Here is a 25,753-nt window from a genome sequence, read left to right on the forward strand (position 1 = left end):
TACGGATTCACATACTCGTGGGAAATAGGAAACTGGGAAGTGGTAAGTCCCACATGATTGTGTTCAAGTGCTTTTGAAGTAGGAACAATTCTTCAACCAATAAACCTGAAGAATATGGTCGGAATAGCTACATTATCCATATTGTTAAGGGTGTAATTATTTAAAAAACTATTTGTTGAAAAGGCAAATGGTCAGTGTTGAAATGACAACTAGGGTAACAACATTTTCTTTGAGTTTGTCATTTGTAATTCTAATTTGAAGGGTCAATCAAATTAAATTTCCCCCTGGGAACTAGGGGCTTCCATTAACTCAGATAGCACTTGAAGGTGGCATCATCTTTCTACAACAAGTAAGTAAGTAGAACATTTTCCAACATGACGTTAGCGCACAACACCAATTTTAGATACACGAATAAATGAATGTGTGACATAAAACAGGGCGTTAAGCCTCATTTCGAAATAGAGACCATAACTCTCTCTCTCCCTCTCTCCATTATTGTGATCCTCATCTCTCGCCCGCTCTCTCTCACACAGAACACATATACACATTCACACACACAGCTAGCATGACAACGTTGACATGACAATGTTTTCTAAAGTTATTGTGATCATATCTCTCTCTCACACACACACACACACTTATTGTCATTAACTAAATAGATATCAAAATGTTAGCAGATAGCTACAACTAACGGCTACAACAGGTAAAAATTAGGATTAGCCAGAGAGCTAACATTAGCTATCTTAAATTAGCCAGCTAAGTTTGCTAACGTTAGCTAGCAAGCAAATCTTTTCTTGAAGTTCTTCTCCCCAACAAACACCGTTTTACTTACAAAAGTAGAACAAGAATGCAAAGGAACAGGGACTACCACTAAAACGGTAGTGGTTTTCCAGCTGTGTTGTTGTGTAGCCTACTGGGCACTCTGTCCCAACTGCCATATGGAATGTTGATCGATGTGCTTCAGCAAGCAGGCTGCCTGCTGGCAGAGACATATTGCTACGCATGAAGCACAGATTCAAATCAAAGTTTTAGCTGTAACTGATATGCCTACCTCCTTATTTAGCTACTGAAATTAAAATACAATTACTGCATGCATTATGTGAATTGCTTTAAAGTGGCAATCAGCAGTAGAAACAATAACAAAGCGGTCGGTAAAAAGCTGAGGAATGGGGCTGGAGAAATGTAACCTCTTTCAAATTCATAGACAGAGCTATGAATTAAATATTTACAGTTTTACCCACGTTTTGAGGCTATATAGTGTTTGTTTACATTTTATGTTTACGAACATTAGAGTAAAACAAGCTTATATTTTGTGTTCTGATGTGGAAAGACATTTATAAGTTATATTTTTCAAGAATCAATGGGTACATATTCATTTATAAGTCCAAAAATGGATGTAGCAACTGCTGATTGCCACTTTTTAAGGGAAAATATAATTTTGTACAAATTATTGATGGAAATAAAACAGATGAAAAATAGGGTTTTGTAAATCCTGGTGGATTGTAGTAGGAGATTGAAATAAAACAGATGAAAAATAGGGTTTTGTAAATCCTGGTGGATTGTAGTAGGAGATTGAAATAAAACGGATGAAAAGTAGGGTTTTGTAAATCCTGGTGGATTGTAGTAGGAGATTGAAATAAAACAGATTGACATATGCGTTATTTGCTCAATTGTGAAAACAAAATGAGTTAGTCATAAAAGAACACCAAAACATCATTCAGTGCAACAGAAAAACAATCTGCAGCACAATAAACCGTGCAATTAACTAACACAAAAGATTACCATTATAAGCCAACACACACAGCAAGCTACCGGATACCATTAATTAAACAACCATTATTTCACTGTACTGCAGTTTTACTGCATTTAACTGCAGTGAATTGTTGTAAGGGTATCCTGTATTATTGTGTATGTTTATCTAACATGCTGGTAGCCTAGAAAAAAAATGTTATGGAAGTGAATGTGCACTTTTAAATTGGATGGACCACAATTACGAAAAACACTGCCTTTGGTAAACGCAAAAGCATTTATAGCATCAGAGATTCTCTAAATTAGGGACCATCTATGACAGCTATATGACCACAGAGACGGTCACAAATTAGAGCTTTTAATGACCTAGCAAATTTGATGACGTGGAGGTGAAATACAGGGCCATCAGAAAGTATTCACCCCCCTTGACTTTTTCCACATTTTGTTGTGTGACAGCCTGAATATAAAATGTATCAAAATGTAGATTGTGTCACTGATCTACACATACAGTTGAAGTCGGAAGTTTACATACACCTTAGCCAAATACATTTAAACTCAGTTTTCACAATTCCTGACATTTAATCCTAGTAAACATTTGCTGTCTTAGGTCAGTTAGGATCACCACTTTATTTTAAGAATGTGAAATGTCAGAGTAATAGTAGAGAGAATGATTTATTTCAGCTTTTATTTCTTTCATCACATTTCCAGTGGGTCAGAAGTTTACATACACTCAATTAGTATTTGGTAGCATTGCTTTTAAATTGTTTAACTTGGGTCAAACATTTCGAGTAGCCTTCCACAAGCTTCCCACAATAAGTTGGGTGAATTTTGGCCCATTCCTTCTTCCAGAGCTGGTGTAACTGAATCAGGTTTTTTAGGCCTCCTTGCTTGCACACGCGTTTTCAGTTCTGCCCACAAATTTTCTATGGGATTGAAGTCAGGGCTTTGTGATGGCCACGCCAATACCTTGACTTTGTTGTCCTTAAGCCATTTTGCCACAACTTTGGAAGTATGCTGGAGGTCATTGTCCATTTGGAAGACCCATTTGCGACCAAGCTTTAACTTCATGACTGATGTCTTGAGATGTTGCTTCAATATATCCACATAATTTTCCACCTCATGATGTCATCTATTTTGTGAAGTGCACCAGTCTTTCCTGCTTCAAATCACCTCCACAACATGATGCTGCCACCCCCATGCTTCACGGCTGGGATGGTGTTCTTCTGCTTGCAAGCCTCCCCCTTTTTCCTCCAAACAACAATGATCATTATGGCCCCATGTGCAGTTGCAAACCGTAGTCTGGCTTTTTTATGGCGGTTTTGGAGCAGTGTCTTCTTCCTTGCTGAGCGGCCTTTCAGGTTATGTCAATATAGGACTCGTTTTACAGTGGATATATAGATACTTTTGTACCCGTTTCCTCCAGAATCTTCACAAGGTCCTTTGCTGTTGTTCTGGGATTGATTTGCACTTTTCGCACTAAAGTATGTTCATCTCTAGGAGACAGAACGCGTCTCCTTCGTGGTCCCATGGTGTTTATACTTGCGTACTATTGTTTATACAGATGAACGTGGCCCTTCAGGTGTTTGGAAATTACTCCCAAGGATGAACCAGATTTGTGGAGGTCTACAATTTTTTCCGAGGTCTTGGCTGATTTCTTTTGATTTTCCCATGATGTCAAGCAAAGAGGCACTGAGTTTGAAGGTAGACCTTGAAATACATCCACAGGTACAGCTTCTAAATCAGTGACATCATTTTCTGGAATTTTCCAAGCTGTTTAAAGGCACAGTCAACTTAGTGTAGGTAAACTTCTGACCCACTGGAATTGTGATACAGTGAAATAATCTGTCTGTTAACAATTGTTGGAAAAATTACTTGTTTCATGCATAAAGTAGATGTCCTAACCGACTTGCCAAAACTATAGTTTGTTAACAGGAAATTTGTGGAGTGGTTGAAAAACAAGTTTTAATGATTACAACCTAAATGTATTTAAACTTCCAACTTCAACTGTATTTAAGATTATGGAACGTATGATTTCTGAGAAGTTAACTTACTTCCTGGAGAGCAGTGTGCTAGTATCATCACATCAGAGTGGGTTCATGAAGGGGATGGGAACTATGGACCCAGTGTTCTGCTTGGAAGGAAGTCTCAGGTGTACAAGGAGACTGTTGTAGCTGTGTTTTTTATGTGTGGAAGGTGTATGATATGATGTGGAAGGAGGGGTTGTTAATCAAACTTAATATTATGGGGGTTGGAGGAAGAATGTACAACTAAATAAAGGATTTCCTGTTTGGAAAGTCTATTCAGGTGAGGGTGGTGAAAATCTGTATCAGGCAGCTACCTGGTGGATAACGATACACCGCAGGGGAGCGTGATTAGTCCTCTGTTGTTCTCAATTATGATCAATGATGTTTACTCTCAGGTGCGGCCGGATATTGGGAGGTCGTTATTTGCAGATGATGGGGCCTTATGGAAGAAATGTGCCATACGTAGTCAGGAAGGAACAGGAAGCAACTGATGAGAGAGAGCGATTGGCATTAATGTGGGGATTCAGACAGTGTTCTTTACCAGGAGGAAGGTGGGAGATGAGGTACACTTGAAGTTATATGGGAGTAACTTGGAGAGGGTGGGGGCCTTCAGGTTCCTTTGGGTGTACTTTGACACTAGGCTGACCTGGGCAGAACACATTGAGAGAGTGGTGGGAAAGTGTAAGAAGTGTCACACCCTGATCTGTTTCACCTGTCTTGTGATTGTCTCCACACCCTCTGGGTGTCGCTTATTTCCCTGGGGTAAATATCCTTGTGTTTCCTGTCTCTCTGTGCCAGTTCATCTTGTATGCCTTTCAAGTCAACCAGCGGTTTTCCCGTACTCCTGCTTCTATTCTCTTTTACTAGTCCTCCCGGTTTTTGACCCTTGCCTGTTTTCTGGACTCCGTACCCGCCTGCCTGACCATTCTGCCTGCCCTGACCTCAAGCCCACCTGCCACTCTGTACCTCCTGGACTCTGAACTGGTTTTGACCTTTTGCCTGTCCACAACCATTCTATTGCCTACCCCTTTTGGATTGTTAAATAAATATCAAGACTCAAACCATCTGCCTCCCATGTCTGCATCTGGGTCTCGCTTGTGCCCTTATAAAAAGGTGATGTGGAAGGAGTGGGGGGCTGGCCGTTCCTCATTGAGGACCATGTATATTGCATTAATCTGATCTTTAATAAACTATGACAGTACTGCATATGGTTTGGCAGCCCAGACCTCATTAGAAGGCTAGATGTCATAAAGGGGCAAGGACTCAGAATATTGGGGCGTTTCAGACCTCCCTAGTGTCTGCACTACAGGTGGAGATGGGGGATATTTTTTATTTATTTCACCTTTATTTAACCAGGTAGGCAAGTTGAGAACAAGTTCTCATTTACAATTGCGACCTGGCCAAGATAAAGTAAAACAGTTCGACACATACAACAACACAAAGTTACACATGGAGTAAAACAAACATACAGTCAATAATACAGTAGAAAAATAAGTCTATATACAATGTGAGCAAATGAGGTGAGATAAGGGAGGTAAGGACACTTTTTTTATTTTTTTATTTAGATAAATAAAAATAAGGCCATGGTGGCGAAGTAAATACAATAAAGCAAGTAAAACACTGGAATGGTAGATTTGCAGTGGAAGACTTGTAGATGACCTGGAGCCAGTGGGTTTGGCGACGAGTATGAAGCGAGGGCCAGCCAACGAGAGAGTACAGGTCGCAGTGGTGGGTAGTATATGGGGCTTTGATGACAAAACGGATGGCACTGTGATAGACTGCATCCAATTTGTTGAGTAGAGTGTTGGAAGCTATTTTGTAAATGACATCGCCGATGTCGAGGATTGGTAGAATGGTCAGTTTTACGAGGGTATGTTTGGCAGCATGAGTGAAGGATGCTGTGTTACGAAATAGGATTCTAGATTTAATTTTGAATTGGAGATTCTTAATATGAGTCTGGAAGGAGAGTTTACAGTCTAGCCAAACACCTAGGTATGTGTAGTTGTCCACATATTCTAAGTCAGAACCGTCCAGAGTAGTGATACTGAACGGCAGGTGTGGGCGGGGGTCGGTTGAAGAGCATGCATTTAGTTTTATTTTCATTTAAGAGCAGTTGGAGGCTATGGAAGGAGAGTTGTATTGCATTGAAGCTGGTCTGGAGGTTAGTTAACGCAGTGTCCAACGAGGGGCCAGAGGTATACAGAATGGTGTCATCTGCGTAGAGGTGGATCAGAGAATCACCAGCAGCAAGAGCGACATCATTTATGTATACAGAGAAAAGAGTCGGCCTGAGAATTGAACCCTGTGGCTCCCCCATAGAGACGACCAGAGGTCCGGACAACATGCCCTCCGATTTGACACACTGCACTCGATCGGAAAAGTAGTTGGTGAACCAGGCGAGGCAATCATTTGAGAAACCAAGGCTGTTGAGTCTGCCGATAAGAATGTGGTGATTGACAGAGTCGAAAGCCTTGGCCAGGTCGATGAATACTGCTGCACAGTAATGTCTCTTATCGATGGCGGTTATGATATCGTTTAGGACCTTGAGTGTGGCTGAGGTGCACCCATGACCAGCTCTGAAACCAGATTGCATAGCGGAGAAGGTATGGTGGGATTCGAAATGGTCAGTAATCTGTTTGTTAACTTGGCTTTCGAAGACCTTAAGAAAGGCAGGGTAGGATAGATATAGGTCTGTAGCAGTTTGGGTCTAGAGTGTCTCCCCCTTTGAAGAGGGGGATGACCGCGGCAGCTTTCCATTCTTTGGGAATCTCAGACGATACGAAAGAGAGGTTGAACAAGCTAGTAATAGTGGTTGCAACAATTTTGGCAGATCATTTTAGAAAGAGAGGGTCCAGATTGTCTAGCCTGGCTGATTTGTAGGGGTCCAGAATTTGCAGCTCTTTCAGAACATCAGCTATCTGGATTTGGGTGAAAGGGAAATGGTTGAGGCTTGGGCGATTTGCTGTGGGGGGTGCAGGGCTGTTGACCGGGGTAGGGGTAGCCAGGTGGAAAGCATCGCCAGCCGTAGAAAAATGCTTATTGAAATTCTCAATTATAGTGGATTTATCGGTGGTGACAGTGTTTCCTAGCCTCAGTGCTTTCCTAACTGCCTGTGTATATTGGTTTCTAACTTCCCTGAAAAGTTGCATATCACGGGGGCTATTCGATGCTAATGCAGAACGCCACAGGATGTTTTTGTGCTGTTCAAGGGCAGTCAGGTCTGAACCAAGGGCTGTATCTGTTCCTGGTTCTAAATCTTTTGAATAATATAATCACTAACCAGGACGACTAATGGACAAGGCATATTAGGGAGAGGCATGCGTAGCCGAGTGATCATAGGGATCCAGTGAGTGGTTGGGCTGGCTGGAGACCGGGGCTAGCAAGCTATCAGAAGGGCCTTAGATGGACGTGGCAATGGAGGAAAGTCTGTTTTAGCCTCCGCGTGTGGTGACGTCGATAGACCAGTCGTGATGGATTAGTTGGGTTCCGAGTAGCAGAGGGGTCCAAGTCCAATTGGCAAAATAGGTATAGTGGCCCAAGAAATTGGCCGATGTACCTATTCAGCTAACAGTCCAATATGCTCTAGACAGCTAGTGGGCCGTGGCTAGCAGGCTAGCAGATGGGCATTCAGGGGACGTCGAGACGGAGGGGCTTGTTGGAAGAAAAAAAACCTCGGGCAGATTACGTCGGTAGTCCAGTCGTGATGGATAAGCAGGGCTTCGTTGAGTAAAAGGGGCTCAGGCCAATTGGAAAAATAGGTGCCATTGCCTTTGCAGATTAGGAGACAGCAGCTGGCAATTAAATATTGCGTGTTGATCCATCTGATTTGTTTAGTAGACGTCTGGATACTGTGTATCAGGATTTTGTGGCCATTTACACAGATTGTTCAAAAGATCCAAGGACAGGATATACTGGGTCAGCATTTGTAGTGCAGGAATGTGGGGTGGTAGTCAGGAAACATATTACAGGTCATCTGGCTGTATATACAACAGAGCTGATGGCCATACTGTTGGCCTTGCAGTGGGTGGAGGAAGTCAAACAGAGTAGTTATTTGCTCTGATTAATGTGCAGAGTTGATGAGTTTGCAGTTCTTTAGCTCACGTAGCAGACAAGATCTGCTTTATGATGTACTACAAACACATTGCAGGATTAGACATGAGTATACAGATAAGAGTTACTTGGGTCCCAGACCATGTGGGGGTGGAGGGGAATGAGGCAGTTGATGTACTGGCTAAACAAGCACTTGGTAGTGGGGATGTTAATGTTGTAGTTTCAATGAGCAAGGCAGTGGGAAAAAGCCTGATATGGATAGTGATGGTGCAGAGATGGCAGGAGCATTGTAATAGAGATACTAAGAGTAGGCATTTGTTTCAAGCACAGAGGAAATTCAGGGAGGACGGCAGAAAGGGACAAAGGAGAGGAGGCTCTTTTTACAAATTAAGGGTGGGACACAGCCGATTGAATAATACTTTCATGTTATAGGAAAGCATCCAATAGGAAAGTGTGATTATTGCCAGGAAACAGAAACAGCGGAGTGTGTATTGATACAGTGTGGGCAGCAGGAGAGGAAAAGAGAGGCTGAGATTTAGTATGAGGGAGAAGGGGATACAGGAAATTAGTTTAAAGAGTATATCGACTAGAAGGTCATTAGATACATTCTCACATATTTTCAATTTTTTAAGAGAAACGGGGCTCACAGGTAGGATTTCGTTTATCCTTCTCTGGCCCACACTCCAGTACAGCAGGTGGGGGTAATGCGGATGCCAACCGCAGACAAACCCCACCGAAGAAGATTACCAGCAAAGATGTTTATAACTAAACTAAGATGGACCACAGACTGTCGTTTCCAATGGGAACATGAGTCATAGTGGGCAGAACAAGCAGAGGTGGGCAGAGCCAAGCACGAGCTAGTGAGATTATATTAGCCCGTTCTAGCATAAATCTGCATATTTCCGCTAGAGAACGTCTACTCTTGGAAAGTGCGTGTGTGCAATAACTCAATTCGCCTTTGCACTCCCTCTAAACAACGCGATTTTTTTACAACTTTTTCAAAGGGTAATGTCTACAAAACCTAGTCCACTCTGTTCATAACATATTGTAGTTTTGGGAACAGAACATTTTGTTTACTTTTTTTTCATGCTTCACATTCATACATCCGATGAAATATCTGTCTCATTGTTCTATCTGTGTTACCGGTGTGTCCATCATTAGTCAGTGCGCAGGTTGATTTCCTTCCCGCAGTGTCCGGGGGGAGGAGCCAAACAATAGAATACCTCGGAGCTCGACAGCAGACAGATGAAATAGCTACTGTACTGAGTGGTTACTAAGTGACTCACCAAAGCGATACATTGTGTCTGTCGACTCACTTGTTGTCATTTTGGTAAGTGCTTCTGTAAACTATCCGTCGTGCTGAGGATAATCTGTTTTTGTTGCATAGTATGACGTTGCAGTAAAAATCTTGCTAAAGTTGTAGCTGAACCGGGTTTATGTCTTCACGTTGTTTTAGATAGAACAAGCGTGTCATATGAACGTGTGAAAAAATAAACCAACCGGTCACTTTCTTCAGATGTAAAGGGGATGTATTATGCTTAGCTAGCTAGACATATTTTGCACTGTAACAATAGATAGGCGTATTTATAGGCTAACTAGATAAAAAATATAGAAAAATATTTACTCAGCTAGCTTGCTATGGTTATTTGAAAGTAAACAATTTAAGCAATCTGGGAAGATGGACTAAACAACTATGTTATCTGCAGAATCCTCTGCAGAGATGACCTCACTTAGCTAGTGTCCTGACCTCTCAGTCCCAGAGAGAGTCCCCAGCCAGGCTACCCTGCCGTGAAAGGACCAGTCATTGGACAGTATAGTGACAGTGTGCTGTGTCTACTAGCATCATGGCTGCCAGCCAGCAGAAAGGCACTGCAGTTCTGGAAAGTTCAGCAGAGGGAAAGAGAACGGAACTCAGGGCTAATGAAGTACTGAAGAAATGCTGTAAGTACTAGTGTCTTGTCTGCTAGCCTCATATACTCCTGTCTATTCTGGTCCCTTTCCTCTATTAACCCAATTAGGTTAAATGTCAACCTGATCTTTGAGTATTCATTGCAAGCTGTTGCATAACCAATGTTCCTCCGACAATAGGCAATGACAATAGGCAATTACGTTGATTAAATTGAATTGAATTTGGCAGTGCAGAATCTAACATTTAGAAATTTAGATATTAACACAAAATGCCCTTTTTTGTAAGTAATCAGCCCTATTTTTTTTTGCCTCGCTGGCAAACTTTGCTTTCCTCTCATGCAAAGTGAAACTAGGCACATTTTGTCTCTCTACCTGCATACATCAGTGCATGCTTTTTTGCGATCACCCCCAGTTAAATAAGTCTAGCATTAAAGGCACAGTACAGTCAAAACTAGATTTTCGTGTGTCTTATATATATTTCCACACTATGAGGTTAGAATAATACTGTGAAATTATGGAAATTATGATAATGCTGTTTGAAAAGACCACCTAAAATCTCTGCCTGTTTTGGCGGGATGGAGTTTCGACCTTCCATGGTGACATCACCATGTGGAAAACGTGTTAAATACCAACAAGAAAGAGTTACATTTACATTTAAGTCATTTAGCAGACGCTCTTATCCAGAGCGACTTACAAATTGGTGCGTTCACCTTAAGACATCCAGTGGAACAGCCACTTTGCAATAGTGCATCTAAATCTTTAAGGGGGGGGTGAGAAGGATTACTTTATCCTATCCTAGGTATTCCTGAAAGAGGTGGGGTTTCAGGTGTCTCCGGAAGGTGGTGATTGACTCCGCTGTCCTGGCGTCGTGAGGGAGTTTGTTCCACCATTGGGGGGCCAGAGCAGCGAACAGTTTTGACTGGGCTGCGCGGGAACTGTACTTCCTCAGTGGTAGGGAGGCGAGCAGGCCAGAGGTGGATGAACGCAGTGCCCTTGTTTGGGTGTAGGGCCTGATCAGAGCCTGGAGGTACTGAGGTGCCGTTCCCCTCACAGCTCCGTAGGCAAGCACCATGGTCTTGTAGCGGATGCGAGCTTCAACTGGAAGCCAGTGGAGAGAGCGGAGGAGCGGGGTGACGTGAGAGAACTTGGGAAGGTTGAACACCAGACGGGCTGCGGCGTTCTGGATGAGTTGTAGGGTTTAATGGCACAGGCAGGGAGCCCAGCCAACAGCGAGTTGCAGTAATCCAGACGGGAGATGACAAGTGCCTGGATTAGGACCTGCGCTGCTTCCTGTGTGAGGCAGGGTCGTACTCTGCGGATGTTGTAGAGCATGAACCTACAAGAACGGGCCACCGCCTTGATGTTAGTTGAGAACGACAGGGTGTTGTCCAGGATCACGCCAAGGTTCTTAGCGCTCTGGGAGGAGGACACAATGGAGTTGTCAACCGTGATGGCGAGATCATGGAATGGGCAGTCCTTCCCCGGGAGGAAGAGCAGCTCCGTCTTGCCGAGGTTCAGCTTGAGGTGGTGATCCGTCATCCACACTGATATGTCTGCCAGACATGCAGAGATGCGATTCGCCACCTGGTCATCAGAAGGGGGAAAGGAGAAGATTAATTGTGTGTCGTCTGCATAGCAATGATAGGAGAGACCATGTGAGGTTATGACAGAGCCAAGTGACTTGGTGTATAGCGAGAATAGGAGAGGGCCTAGAACAGAGCCCTGGGGGACGCCAGTGGTGAGAGCGCGTGGTGAGGAGACAGATTCTCGCCACGCCACCTGGTAGGAGCGACCTGTCAGGTAGGACGCAATCCAAGCGTGGGCCGCGCCGGAGATGCCCAACTCGGAGAGGGTGTTCCAAACTCTCTGCCAATAAAGTAATTTTCAGTGTTCCCACTCAGATCACACAGACACTCCTAGTAAAATTCATGCTTGAGAGATCGCCCTTTTTCAAAGTATATTTGTTACGCATTTATTATTTGGTTCCTTTTGTTTATTTTTGACAATCACAGTAAGGTACTTAATTGTTACCAAGAAATGATTGAATTTTGAGATAAAAGTAGCTGCATTGGACCTTTAACGAGCCAGTCCAGTCCACTCTGAGGAATCTGTAATCAGGAACTGGAGATGGTTCCAAGATATCCCAAACACACTCATATCTCAAACTCACATTCACACACACAAATCTTTTGCGGGTGGCTGCTTGGTAACCACTGAATTTTTAAGCCACAGGGCTGGTTTAAGGAATGTGTAGCATGTAAATGTAATGCCTGGTCTTGTTAAGAATAGCAAGGGTTTGTGTGCAAAGGACTGAGGATGGGTGTTGGTGAATCTTCTATCTGCAGTAACAGACTAAAGAAGAGAGAGCGACAATAACAATAACCTTCAGAACACCAGACTTAATTTTACATTTCTGGGCATGGACTTAACAGTGTCTGTGGACAGTCAGTAGCTAAGCAGCTGCTGTTTGAAAAACCTTAACCACCATTAGTGAGAAGGTCTGGATGAAAAAATAAACCCAAAGGAATAATTGACATGTTATTATATTGGCCTTTTTTTAAAACAATTATAAAATATAATGGAGTTACTGTGTCATGGTAAAATACTTAGCCTACGTTCTATTGACATTTCAAAGTAAGTTGTTTGGTGATTGATGTTTCTCTGTGTGAACAGCATGGGCCTCTTACATGACCAACTCCCCCACTGTGATTGTGATGATTGGTCTTCCTGCCAGAGGGAAAACCTACATGTCCAAGAAGCTAACCCGCTACCTCAACTGGATAGGAGTGCCAACCAAGGGTTAGTTTAGAGGCCTCACTGTATGTACTATACTGTATTTCCATTAACAGAACTTACAGACCCACACTGCCGGAAGATAAACATTGAAGCCACACTTTCCTCATTATTCATGTTATTGTATTCACTCTATACGATGTGTAAATTCATTCCTTTGTGCAGACTAGCAATCATAGGGACCTTTTTGTATTGATATATTTACAATATAGAGAATTATGTAATTGAACTGCGACGCTGCAGAACCCATGACTTCCTTCCACAGTTCAGTAAGCTGTCACATGACATTCTACTGATTACAAGAACATGTTGTGCATTTCATCACCTGTATTGTGTTGCAGTATTCAACCTGGGGGTCTACAGGCGAGAGGCTGTGAAAGCCTACAAGTCCTATGACTTCTTCAGACACGACAACGAGGAGGCCATGGAAATCAGGAAGTGAGTGCTCCCTTCATAGTATTTTTGGACCTGTAGGAGAAGAATGAGGTTGTTTTGATGAGTTACACAGTATTACAGTAACCCTTTTATTTCTAGACTATGCCCTCCATGTTTTCCCAAGCAGGTGTTATCTGTGTTGAAAACCTTGCTGAGGTTTTTAAGGCCTCCTACTGGATTTAGACAAATCATGTCATTTGTTTTTTAGTGAGCAACTCAATGGTAGTGTGTCACCTGGCCACCCGCCCGCCATTTTCCTTTTTCTCGGTTTAATGCTAGCTGCTAGACCAACAGGTATAATACTTGTTATAAGCATTATATAAACCCTATAATCTATTATTATAAGGCTTGTAATATATTGTGTATTTCTATGCTATAATTCTTCAACAGATTGAACATAAATATTACTAAGACATAATGGGGTCGTCATACATGGTCGTACAATGCATTATAGCAACATAATGCATTATGTCTGTCAGATTTAAGTGAGTTGTCACTGATTTTTCATTTCAATTGTTATTGATTTGGGTCACTGTGTCCCTACAGGCAGTGTGCTCTGGTGGCTCTGCAGGACGTCAAAGCGTATCTGACTGAAGAGGGGGGTCAAATCGCTGTGAGTATCTACTCTCTGCTCTCTCTCTGCTGTTTTGAGTAATTGGAGACAAAATAGTGATATCAAAGTGAAAAGACCAGCTTAATTTTAGATTTTAGATTTTAAAATGAGACGTGATTATGTCTTTCAGGTCTTTGATGCCACAAACACCACCCGAGAGAGGAGAGAATTACTCCTTAGTTTTGCAAAGGAACATGCTTACAAGGTCAGTGTTATTATTTGTTTCTATACCTAACAATGTTTAGAAACTATTCTCAAATATTGGTGTTAAAATGGTTTGGTAAAGTATGTCTTCAAAGATTGGTCTCTTTCGCAGGTGTTTTTTGTGGAGTCATTGTGTGACGACCCTGATGTCATTGCTGCTAATATTATGGTAAATGAACTTACATGTTTAAAAACTTAACTACATTATGAGTTTTACTTCTCATTAAAACATTCTATGATTATCTTCTTAAGGATGTCCACACTTTAAGTCTTGTGCACCTCCCTCTCTCCTCCCCAGGATGTGAAGGTGTCCAGCCCAGACTACCCAGAAAGAGACAGAGAGAGTGTGATGGAGGACTTCCTGAAGAGAATAGAATGTTATAAAGTCATGTACCAACCATTAGACCCAGATGAACACGACAAGTAAGACATTCTCTATTTTAAATGGTTAATGCTGGATTATGTACATTTTTGTATTTGTTTTAATGTTCAAAAGCTCTGTGTCGCTAGTGGTCCCAAAGTGCTTCAACCGTAGCAATATTGCGCCTCCAGCCTGCCTGAAAACCACTGTATTCGATACCATTATCATTTACATTTACATTTAAGTCATTTAGCAGACGCTCTTATCCAGAGCGACTTACAAATTGGTGCATTCACCTTATGACATCCAGTGGAGCAGCCACTTTACAATAGTGCATCTAAATCTTTTAAGGGGGGGGGTGAGAAGGATTACTTTATCCTATCCTAGGTATTCCTTAAAGAGGTGGGGTTTCAGGTGTCTCCGGAAGGTGGTGATTGACTCCGCTGTCCTGGCGTCGTGAGGGAGTTTGTTCCACCATTGGGGGGCCAGAGCAGCGAACAGTTTTGACTGGGCTGAGCGGGAACTGTACTTCCTCAGTGGTAGGGAGGCGAGCAGGCCAGAGGTGGATGAACGCAGTGCCCTTGTTTGGGTGTAGGGCCTGATCAGAGCCTGGAGGTACAGAGGTGCCGTTCCCCTCACAGCTCCGTAGGCAAGCACCATGGTCTTGTAGCGGATGCGAGCTTCAACTGGAAGCCAGTGGAGAGAGCGGAGGAGCGGGGTGACGTGGAGAGAACTTGGGAAGGTTGAACACCAGACGGGCTGCGGCGTTCTGGATGAGTTGTAGGGTTTAATGGCACAGGCAGGGAGCCCAGCCAACAGCGAGTTGCAGTAATCCAGACGGGAGATGACAAGTGCCTGGATTAGGACCTGCGCTGCTTCCTGTGTGAGGCAGGGTCGTACTCTGCGGATGTTGTAGAGCATGAACCTACAAGAACGGGCCACCGCCTTGATGTTAGTTGAGAACGACAGGGTGTTGTCCAGGATCACGCCAAGGTTCTTAGCGCTCTGGGAGGAGGACACAATGGAGTTGTCAACCGTGATGGCGAGATCATGGAATGGGCAGTCCTTCCCCGGGAGGAAGAGCAGCTCCGTCTTGCCGAGGTTCAGCTTGAGGTGGTGATCCGTCATCCACACTGATATGTCTGCCAGACATGCAGAGATGCGATTCGCCACCTGGTCATCAGAAGGGGGAAAGGAGAAGATTAATTGTGTGTCGTCTGCATAGCAATGATAGGAGAGACCATGTGAGGTTATGACAGAGCCAAGTGACTTGGTGTATAGCGAGAATAGGAGAGGGCCTAGAACAGAGCCCTGGGGGACGCCAGTGGTGAGAGCGCGTGGTGAGGAGACAGATTCTCGCCACGCCACCTGGTAGGAGCGACCTGTCAGGTAGGACGCAATCCAAGCGTGGGCCGCGCCGGAGATGCCCAACTCGGAGAGGGTGTTCCAAACTCTCTGCCAATAAAGTAATTTTCAGTGTTCCCACTCAGATCACACAGACACTCCTAGTAAAATTCATGCTTGAGAGATCGCCCTTTTTCAAAGACGCCCTTTTTGTTTATTTTTGACAATCACAGTAAGGTACTTAATTGTTACCAAGAAATGATTGAATTTTGAGATAAAAGTAGCTGCATTGGACCTTTAACGAGCCAGTCCAGTCCACTCTGAGGAATCTGTAATCAGGAACTGGAGATGGTTCCAAGATATCCCAAACACACTCATATCTCATATATGGGCCGCGCCGGAGATGCCCAACTCGGAGAGGGTGGAGAGGAGGATCTGATGGTTCACAGTATCGAAGGCAGCCGATAGGTCTAGAAGGATGAGAGCAGAGGAGAGAGAGTTAGCTTTAGCAGTGCGGAGCGCCTCCGTGATACAGAGAAGAGCAGTCTCAGTTGAATGACTAGTCTTGAAACCTGACTGATTTGGATCAAGAAGGTCATTCTGAGAGATAGCGGGAGAGCTGGCCAAGGACGGCACGTTCAAGGGTTTTGGAGAGAAAAGAAAGAAGGGATACTGGTCTGTAGTTGTTGACATCGGAGGGATCGAGTGTAGGTTTTTTCAGAAGGGGTGCAACTCTCGCTCTCTTGAAGACGGAAGGGACGTAGCCAGCGGTCAGGGATGAGTTGATGAGCGAGGTGAGGTAAGGGAGAAGGTCTCCGGAAATGGTCTGGAGAAGAGAGGAGGGGATAGGGTCAAGCGGGCAGGTTGTTGGGCGGCCGGCCGTCACAAGACGCAAGATTTCATCTGGAGAGAGAGGGGAGAAAGAGGTCAGAGCACAGGGTAGGGCAGTGTGAGCAGAACCAGCGGTGTCGTTTGACTTAGCAAACGAGGATCGGATGTCGTCGACCTTCTTTTCAAAATGGTTGACGAAGTCATCTGCAGAGAGGGAGGAGGGGGGGGGGAGGAGGATTCAGGAGGGAGGAGAAGGTGGCAAAGAGCTTCCTAGGGTTAGAGGCAGATGCTTGGAATTTAGAGTGGTAGAAAGTGGCTTTAGCAGCAGCGACAGAAGAGGAAAATGTAGAGAGGAGGGAGTGAAAGGATGCCAGGTCCGCAGGGAGGCGAGTTTTCCTCCATTTCCGCTCGGCTGCCCGGAGCCCTGTTCTGTGAGCTCGCAATGAGTCGTCGAGCCACGGAGCGGGAGGGAGGGCCGAGCCGGCCTGGAGGATAGGGGACATAGAGAGTCAAAGGATGCAGAAAGGGAGGAGAGGAGGGTTGAGGAGGCAGAATCAGGAGATAGGTTGGAGAAGGTTTGAGCAGAGGGAAGAGATGATAGGATGGAAGAGGAGAGAGTAGCGGGGGAGAGAGAGCGAAGGTTGGGACGGCGCGATACCATCCGAGTAGGGGCAGTGTGGGAAGTGTTGGATGAGAGCGAGAGGGAAAAGGATACAAGGTAGTGGTCGGAGACTTGGAGGGGAGTTGCAATGAGGTTAGTGGAAGAACAGCATCTAGTAAAGATGAGGTCGAGCGTATTGCCTGCCTTGTGAGTAGGGGGGGAAGGTGAGAGTGAGAGGTCAAAAGAGGAGAGGAGTGGAAAGAAGGAGGCAGAGAGGAATGAGTCAAAGGTAGACGTGGGGAGGTTAAAGTCGCCCAGAACTGTGAGAGGTGAGCCGTCCTCAGGAAAGGAGCTTATCAAGGCATCAAGCTCATTGATGAACTCTCCGAGGGAACCTGGAGGGCGATAAATGATAAGGATGTTAAGCTTGAAAGGGCTGGTAACTGTGACAGCATGGAATTCGAAGGAGGCGATAGACAGATGGGTAAGGGGAGAAAGAGAGAATGACCACTTGGGAGAGATGAGGATCCCGGTGCCACCACCCCGCTGACCAGAAGCTCTCGGGGTGTGCGAGAACACGTGGGCGGACGAAGAGAGAGCAGTAGGAGTAGCAGTGTTATCTGTGGTGATCCATGTTTCCGTCAGTGCCAAGAAGTCGAGGGACTGGAGGGAGGCATAGGCTGAGATGAACTCTGCCTTGTTGGCCGCAGATCGGCAGTTCCAGAGGCTAGGACCACCAGATTAGGGTGGCCACGGCCACGCGGTGTGGAGCGTTTGTATGGTCTGTGCAGAGAGGAGAGAACAGGGATAGACAGACACATAGTTGACAGGCTACAGAAGAGGCTACGCTAATGCAAAGGAGATTGGAATGACAAGTGGACTACACGTCTCGAATGTTCAGAAAGTTGAGCTTACGTAGCAAGAATCTTATTGACTAAAATGATTAAAAATGATACAGTACTGCTGAAGTAGGCTAGCTGGCAGTGGCTGCGTTGTTGACTTTGTAGGCTAGCTGGCAGTGGCTGCGTTGTTGATTCGGGGGCTAGCTGGCTAGCTAGCAGTGTTGATTACGTTACGTTGCGTTAAAAGAACGACAATAGCTGGCTAGGTAACCTAGAAAATCGCTCTAGACTACACAATTATCTTTGATACAGAGACGGCTATGTAGCTAGCTATGTAGCTAGCTATGATCAAACAAATCAAACCGTTGTACTGTAATGAAATGAAATGAAAATGTGATACTACCTGTGGAGCGAGGCGGAATGCGACCGTGTTGTTGAGTTCTAATCGGTAGACGTTGGCTAGCTGTTGGCTAGCTAGCAGTGTCTCCTACGTTAAGGACGACAAATAGCTGGCTAGCTAACCTCGGTAAATTAAGATAATCACTCTAAAAACTACACACTCTAAACTATTCTTATTGACAATTATCTTGATAGCTGGCAACTTTGACAGCAAAGACAACTATGTAGCTAGCTAACACTACACTAATCAAGTCGTTCAGTTGAGGGTAATAGTTTCTACATTGCTGCTATTCTTATTGACTAAAATGATTAAAAATGATACAGTACTGCTGAAGTAGGCTAGCTGGCAGTGGCTGCGTTGTTGACTTTGTAGGCTAGCTGGCAGTGGCTGCGTTGTTGATTCAGGGGCTAGCTGGCTAGCTAGCAGTGTTGATTACGTTACGTTGCGTTAAAAGAACGAAAATAGCTGGCTAGGTAACCTAGAAAATCGCTCTAGACTACACAATTACACAATTATCTACACAATTATCTTTGACTGGTACTGTACATAGCTAACTTGGTAAAGACTTCTGAGTACTATCTTCAGATTGCCTGGTAAAATATTTGATCGCTGAGACATTCATGTTAGCCAAAACATTTTTACAATGTACCCATAACTGCAGGAAGTAGGGGTGTTGAAGGTGCTGCAACACCCCGTGATAAATCACCCATAAAAAAGTATTAATATATTTTAAAAGTCATTTTTGGGAAAATGTTGTTTTTCCACCAAATTACTGCGCTAGGCCTTTATGACTCATATGCGCTGAGAAAAATACTTGTCAACAGAGCATGGAGAAATCGGACTATACTCTGTATGGAGAGGATGTCATTCTAGCGACTACCGATGAGAGCGGGGTTTCTATGGAATTGTGTTGAACTCTTGACTTTTTTTTTTTCATTCTGGCCAGAGGGGTCTCCAAAAACACCAGTACATAAAAAGTTCCCCAATGTAGCTTTAATTGATACCATTTGTATTTACAAACCTTCATCAAGAGTTCCATAGTTTCTCCAGTAGTTGGAGACAACACACAAGATTGACAAAGTTATTTTTTCAGATAATAGCCTGCTTTGTCACCATGTTGACTCCTCATCATAACATCATTGGTCTGATTTCCAATTCTAAATCTCCTGACAGAAAAACGTTTTTGGTTCGTTGGTCATTATTCCTAATTCACCATAGTATTATTAGATGTAGTCCCTCATATGATAAGCCTTATAAAACAACACACTGATTTTACACTGTTTATCTTCAAGAAATGTACAAATTACAATCTTATTTCAAGCCTGAGCTCTCCTAAAACCTGGGCCTCCAAGTCATAACAGCAAATTCCTCTGGACATTGTCCCAGTTAGAGAAGAGGAACAGTTGCTTCCCCTCTTACTGACCCAGCCAGGGCCTTGCGAAAGCTTTTGTTTTCAACAGTTCGGGCCATTTAATACCTACAGAAAGCAGGGGCTGAATAGCTATTAAAAGTGTTATTTTATTATTAGAATTTCTTGTCAATTTCTTTGATTTCTCAAAACTATTGCACTGAGAATTAATTTAACTAATGAGTAGATCTTCATGATGTTCATTATTAGCGTCTTTAGCAATGAGTCTATAGGATCAAGACACTATCAGGTCACTGATAAATTCCATCTTGACCTCCATTCTAACCTCTGACCCCTAGGGACCTGTCCTTCATCCAGGTCATCAACGTGGGCCGGAGCTTCCTGGTAAACAAGGTGCAGGACTACATCCAGAGCAAGATCGTGTACTACCTGATGAACATCCACGTGCACTCTCACTCTATCTACCTGTGTCGGCACGGAGAGAGCGAACACAACGTGGAGGGACGCATCGGGGGCGATGGAATGCTGTCTGTTCAAGGGAAAAAGGTATACCTCGACTTCTCCTTTAGTAAAGTACAGAAACTACTGCGCCGCTTCATGCTATGTTGCTCTGTGTTCTATATATATTAATCTTGCACACACAATCACTGTATGACACCATCTTTCTTACATTCTGTATACAAATAAACCTACTATGCCTATTCTAATCCTCTTAGTTTGCTGGAGCGCTGAAGGGTTTTGTGGAGCAGCATGGTCTGACAGACCTCAAGGTGTGGACCAGCCAGCTGGGACGGACTATCCAGACTGCTGAAGAGCTCGGGGTGCCCTACGAGCAGTGGAAGATACTCAACGAGATCGATGCCGTTAGTACCATGGTTCAATAGTGACCCACAGACAACATGGTAGGGGTTAAATTTAATAATGATTGTCTATAAAAAAAAACATATTTATGATTCTCAGGGTGTGTGTGAGGAGATGACCTATGAGATGATTGAGGAAACCTTCCCTGCGGAGTTTGCCTTAAGAGATCAGGACAAGTACCACTACCGCTACCCAGGAGGAGAGGTACAGTTAATCTTTATCTCTCTACAGAGATCTGTCCCATTCATCTGAAGCACTGAGCTCAGTTTGTCCCTCTCCTCTCTTCGTAGTCCTACCAGGACCTGGTGCAGAGGTTAGAGCCGGTAATCATGGAGCTGGAAAGACAAGGCAACGTGCTGGTCATCTGTCACCAGGCTGTCATGCGCTGCCTGCTCGCTTACTTCCTGGATAAGAGTGCTGGTACAAACTCACTTAGTGTCTTTGGAAAGTATTCAGCCCCTTGACTTTTTCCACATTTTGTTACATTACAGCCTTATTCTAAAATTGGTTAAATAAGAACTTTTCCTCAGCAATCTATACACAATACCCCATAATAATGTTGCTAATTTATTAAAAATTAAAAACAGAAATACCTTACTTACATAAGTATTCAGACCCTTTGCTATGAGACTCGAAATTGAGCTCAGATGCATCCTGTTTCCATTGATCATCCTTGATATTTCTACAACTTGATTTGAGTCCACCTGTGGTAAATTCAATTGATTGGACATGATTTGGAAAGGCACACACCTGTCTATTTAAGGTCCCACAGTTGACAGTGGGAAAGGCCTTGGTCAGGGAGGTGACCAAGAACCCGATGGTCACTCTGACAGAGCTCTAGAGTTCCTTTGTGGAGATGGGAGAACCTTCCAGAAGGACGACCATCTCTGCAGCACTCTACCAATCAGGCCTTTATGGTAGAGTGGCCAGAGGGAAGCCACTCTTCAGTAAAAGGTACATGACAGCCCGCTTGGAGTTTGCCAAAAGGCACCAAAAGACTCTCAGACCATGAGAAACAAGATTCTCTGGTCTGATGAAACCAAGATTAAAATTTTTGGCCTGAATACCAAGCGTCACGTCTGGAGGACACCTGGCACATTGTGGTGGCAGCATCATGCTGTGGGGACTGCAAGACTAGTCAGGATCGAGAGAAAGATGAATGGAGCAAAGTACAGAGAGATCCTTGATGAAAACCTGCTCTGGACATTAGACTGGGGCGAAGGTTCACATTCCAACAGGACAACGACCCTAAGCAGACAGCCAAGACAACGCAGGAGTGGCTTCGGGACAAGTCTCTGAATGTCCTTGAGTGTCCCAGTCAGAGCCCGGACTTGAAACCGATCTAACATCTCTGGAGAGACCTGAAAACAGCTATACAACGATACTCCCCATCCAACCTGACGGAGCTTGAGAAGATCTGCAGAGAAGAATGGGAGAAACTCCCCAAATACAGGTGTGTCAAGCTTGTAGCGTCATACCCAAGAAGACTTGAGGCTGTAATCTCTGCCAAAGTTGCTTCAACAAAGTAAAGTACTGAGTAAAGGGTTTGAATACTTATGTAAATGTGATATTTCTTTCTAAAAATGTCTAGATGTGTAGATTCATGAGGGAGTAAAACAATTTAATCAATTTTAGAATAAGGCTGTAACGTAACAAATTGTGGAAAAAGTCTAGGGGTCTGAATACTTTCTCTATATACAGACAAGCACATTCCCAGATACACACAGCACCTCGTTAGGAAACTAAATTACTTTAGGCAGGATACAAGCACACAAACACACACATCTTGACCTCTGTTTGTTTTGAGTGAAAAATATGCCTTTGCTCATGTTCATCCTGGATGAAGGACAGAAATAGATGTTGAGGTTACAAAGAATGTCACATGGCCCTCTTAAGGTCTGCCAAGTCAGTTGCGAAAATAGTTTGTGCTTAAGGGGCATTTTAAACGCTAGTTAAGCCACCCACACTGTGACTGTGCAGTGGGCACCTCTGACTGTCACTGCCAGATGTCAGGAAAGAGAAGTGATGAAGTCTATTGACTAATTATATTGGCTAATCTAAATATAATCCCTAAAAATATATGTATGTATTGTGAACTCTATCACGTGTCATTAACTGCATGAGGTTGAGTCCTTTTGAGATGCCATGTTGATCTCACATGCAATGTTCTAAATAAAGTCATTGTGTCTTTGTTTCTGTTGACACAGATGACCTGCCCTACTTGAAGTGTCCCCTCCACACAGTTCTAAAGCTCACCCCTGTGGCTTATGGTAGGATATTTCATCCAAGACTACCCTGTGTCAGTCTCAGACACATCTTTCTCTCTCATTCCTCTCTCTCAGGTTAACATTGACTGTTATTTTTTTCTCGGCCAGGTTGTAAAGTGGACATGTTTGACCTCAAAGTGGAGGCTGTGAACACTCACCGGGACAGGCCATTAGTGAGTTGTTCTCCTTGACAAATCTCTGTTCAATCTACTGTTCTACTTAATTTCATTGGTTCGTATACTGTATCCCTCTTTTAACAGGTGTGGCCAGTTCTGACCACTGATCCAACAACTTTCTCCCAAGAGTCAGATGGATGATTAACTACAATAAATAGTCGAGTAATAACAAACTGGCTGATCAAGGAAGTTGCAGTTTGAAGAGTTCTAGGTAGTCGTGAGTCAATCCTCAGAATATGCAGTTATATAAAATAGTGTGAGAAATTGCAACAACGAAAAACAGACCAGCTGAGTCATAACAAACTGGCTGATCTGGGAAGTTGTAGTTTGAAGAGTTCTAGATAGTAGTGAGACAATCCTCAGAATATGCAGTTATCTGCAAAATAGTGTGAGAAATTGCACACACAAAAAGACCAGAGTACAGTTTCCACCCTCAACCATATAAAGGGCCTATTTTATGTAATTTCTCCTAATTTGGAGATCTGCTCTGCTTATACAGTACAGTATGTAGTTCTGGAATCAACAGGCCACACTGTCTCAGTGCTGTCCCCGGTACAGTGTGTTTACCAGATGTTCCATGTGGTGTGGGCGTTACACTCAAAAACATGACCAGTGGCCACACTGCCTTTTACTGAGCGTAGCCCTGCTAACATGTCTGGGAAAGGAACCGCAACACCTCTTCAATATTCTGTTGTTTGTTTCAGCTGTAATGTTTTCACAAGATGTGTAGCCATGCAAGACACGCGCGCACACACACAGTGAAATTTCTGATGCTCCAACCTCTCTCACCAGGATAAAGTCCGTAATGACGTCGTTCCCACCACATTCCTCCGGAGGAACAGTTTCACCCCGCTGTCCAGTCACGACCAGGTGAAGCGACCGCGCCTCTACAGCGCCGGCAACCCACCTCAATCTCGACGGCCCCTGGCCCCCTTTATACCCAGCATGCAGTCCTTCGAGGACCCTGAGGGAGCAGAGTTGACACGAAGCCAAGTTAGTTGTCTTTCTGCATGAATGATGTCTCTCTTTACGTGTTTTTATGATGTTACTGATGTCCTTAAACTACAGTAAACTTATTTTTAAAACTAGGGATGCACTATATATCGATGAGCATATCAGAATTGGACTATATTAGTTAAAAATGCCAACATTGGCATCAGCCCGATGTCTAGTTTAACGCCGACGTGCAAAATCGATGTCAAAGCTGTGGAATTCATTATGCTACTTGCTATGGGCGTCACGACCGACAAGTTGTGTCTTGTGATTGACCTTACCCTTCTCTTTCTGAGCTCAAGTGTAGCAGAGACCAGTCAAAACAAATTGTATGATGACGCCGCCCAGCCTTTGCACAGCTTAGCATGTGAGATAACACTGTCTCTCCCTCCTTCTGCCTCCTAAAGGAGTCTCTCAACTGCTTCAGCCCAGGGGACTCAGAAGATGCTGTTCGCAGTTGAAGAGGACAGAGACTGGGGTCTCCACTCCCCAACATCCTCTCTGCCATCAGACCTGGGTTCAAATACTATTTTAAATGTTTGTACATAGCTTGAATGTTTGCTTTAGCCTGCCAGGAGGGCCAGATGGGCAGTGTTTGCACTTTGGGGGCTTTTCTATTGATTTCATTTCAACATGCAAGCACAGCTGAAGTATTTGACATGATTTCAAATAGTATTTCAACACAGGTGCCCTCTGTATGTACCTACTGTAGTCCCTCCACTCCAGGAGGAACCATCACCTAACGCTCAGGCCTGCTACATACCATGCCAGCCTTACCAGTTTGATTGTCAAGCAGTGGTTCAAGCACAACACCTCGGCCACAAATGGTCACAGCGTGTGGTTGTTGTAGTGGCCAGAATTTGTTCTACAGCTGTTTAGTTTCTGTTGACATCTGTTAGATAGATATTGTGGTTGTGTGAGGGTGAAGAGCGAGATGATTTGAGAAAAACATGGCCTTGCTTGCACACACACTTATCAACATTCAAAGTTGAATTTACTCTAAACAGAACTTTGGGATGTTTAAATAGAGGATATCTTTGAGGAAATTTGTCTTAGTGTAAAATAAATTGTATAAATCTAAGTCCCTTATGGAAGGGGTTGCCACATGGTAACACTGAACATTTTATAAAAAAACAAAGCACTTACTACAAACACTGTCTTATCCTTTGTCTATAATGTACAATTACTTAAGCTCTTATGAATAATATATGTACCTCTTAAATTGGATTGTTGAATATCATTGTTTTTGAACAGCCTTGTGACCAACTTTGTTATTCCTCCGTTAGGCTGAAAGACCACCATACAGGATTTAACATTTCAGCTCAGGGATTCATGTTATTGGTTAGTCACATGTTACTGTCACAGGTTACATTTCTGTGTGTGTATAGTTCACATTTTACTCTGCAATTCGGTCACATATTTATCGTCATGTTATGAAATACCAATTTATTTGCATTATAGATGCATCCATTACACGTCTTCAGCTAAAATGGCAACTATTACTGTAGTTCCAGTTAATGCCAGCATTTATTCTTAAATTTGTTAAAAGGACATTATGTTTTTACTTTTCCTAACGTTATCTGCATGATTTTGAATTCTGGAAAAGCACAGCATAAGGAAAGATACTGTAGGTACGTTCATACTTAAACTTCACTGATCTTGCCCAGCTATGTGTATCTTATTGTTAATTACTGCTATAATTATATATGTTAAATGTGCTGCTGCTCTAAAGTGCCTCTGTGACTGTGTTTAGGAGCATTACTTTTGTGGCTCTTGCAAGGCTATGTTATTATATAAATAGGCAGAAGACCGTAGCCTGTAAGACTACAGTATACTGATCTGTATACTAGCACTATGCTGTAAAATGATTTAAATCACTGGAATATTAGTCATGAGTGTAAACGATTCAATAAATGAATGTATCTGTCAGAA

At 43.5% G+C, this 25,753-nt stretch overlaps 1 protein-coding gene across 4 annotated transcripts; it reads left to right on the forward strand.

The window, feature by feature from the left end:
• LOC115117797 (6-phosphofructo-2-kinase/fructose-2,6-bisphosphatase 2-like) lies at positions 1–25,753 on the forward strand. Of its 4 annotated transcripts, none has more exons than XM_065005418.1 (16): positions 8,987–9,153; positions 9,530–9,764; positions 12,405–12,530; positions 12,866–12,962; positions 13,506–13,572; positions 13,703–13,777; positions 13,889–13,945; positions 14,075–14,199; positions 19,863–20,070; positions 20,241–20,387; positions 20,485–20,589; positions 20,676–20,805; positions 22,593–22,655; positions 22,761–22,825; positions 23,621–23,821; positions 24,229–25,753. In XM_065005418.1, exons 2-16 carry the CDS (start codon positions 9,668–9,670, stop codon positions 24,280–24,282), a joined length of 1,617 nt encoding a protein of 538 aa, XP_064861490.1. In that variant the 5' UTR covers positions 8,987–9,153; positions 9,530–9,667; the 3' UTR covers positions 24,283–25,753. The 4 variants fall into 4 exon arrangements, with proteins under 4 accessions (XP_064861492.1, XP_064861490.1, XP_064861491.1 ...); XM_065005419.1 differs by having other exon boundaries at positions 9,664–9,764; XM_065005420.1 differs by lacking the exons at positions 8,987–9,153; positions 9,530–9,764 and adding an exon at positions 1–42.

This window comes from Oncorhynchus nerka, linkage group LG20 (genome assembly GCF_034236695.1).
Source record: "Oncorhynchus nerka isolate Pitt River linkage group LG20, Oner_Uvic_2.0, whole genome shotgun sequence".
Classification (NCBI taxonomy): domain Eukaryota; kingdom Metazoa; phylum Chordata; class Actinopteri; order Salmoniformes; family Salmonidae; genus Oncorhynchus; species Oncorhynchus nerka.

Excerpts from the sequence above, each read along its gene's own strand:
- LOC115117797 (XM_065005418.1), top strand. The coding sequence starts at position 9,668 with ATGGCTGCCAGCCAGCAGAAAGGCACTGCAGTTCTGGAAAGTTCAGCA. Across the intron at positions 13,573-13,702 it reads AAGAGGGGGGTCAAATCGCT|GTCTTTGATGCCACAAACAC; the intron begins GTGAGTATCTAC and ends TATGTCTTTCAG. Across the intron at positions 14,200-19,862 it reads GACCCAGATGAACACGACAA|GGACCTGTCCTTCATCCAGG; the intron begins GTAAGACATTCT and ends TCTGACCCCTAG.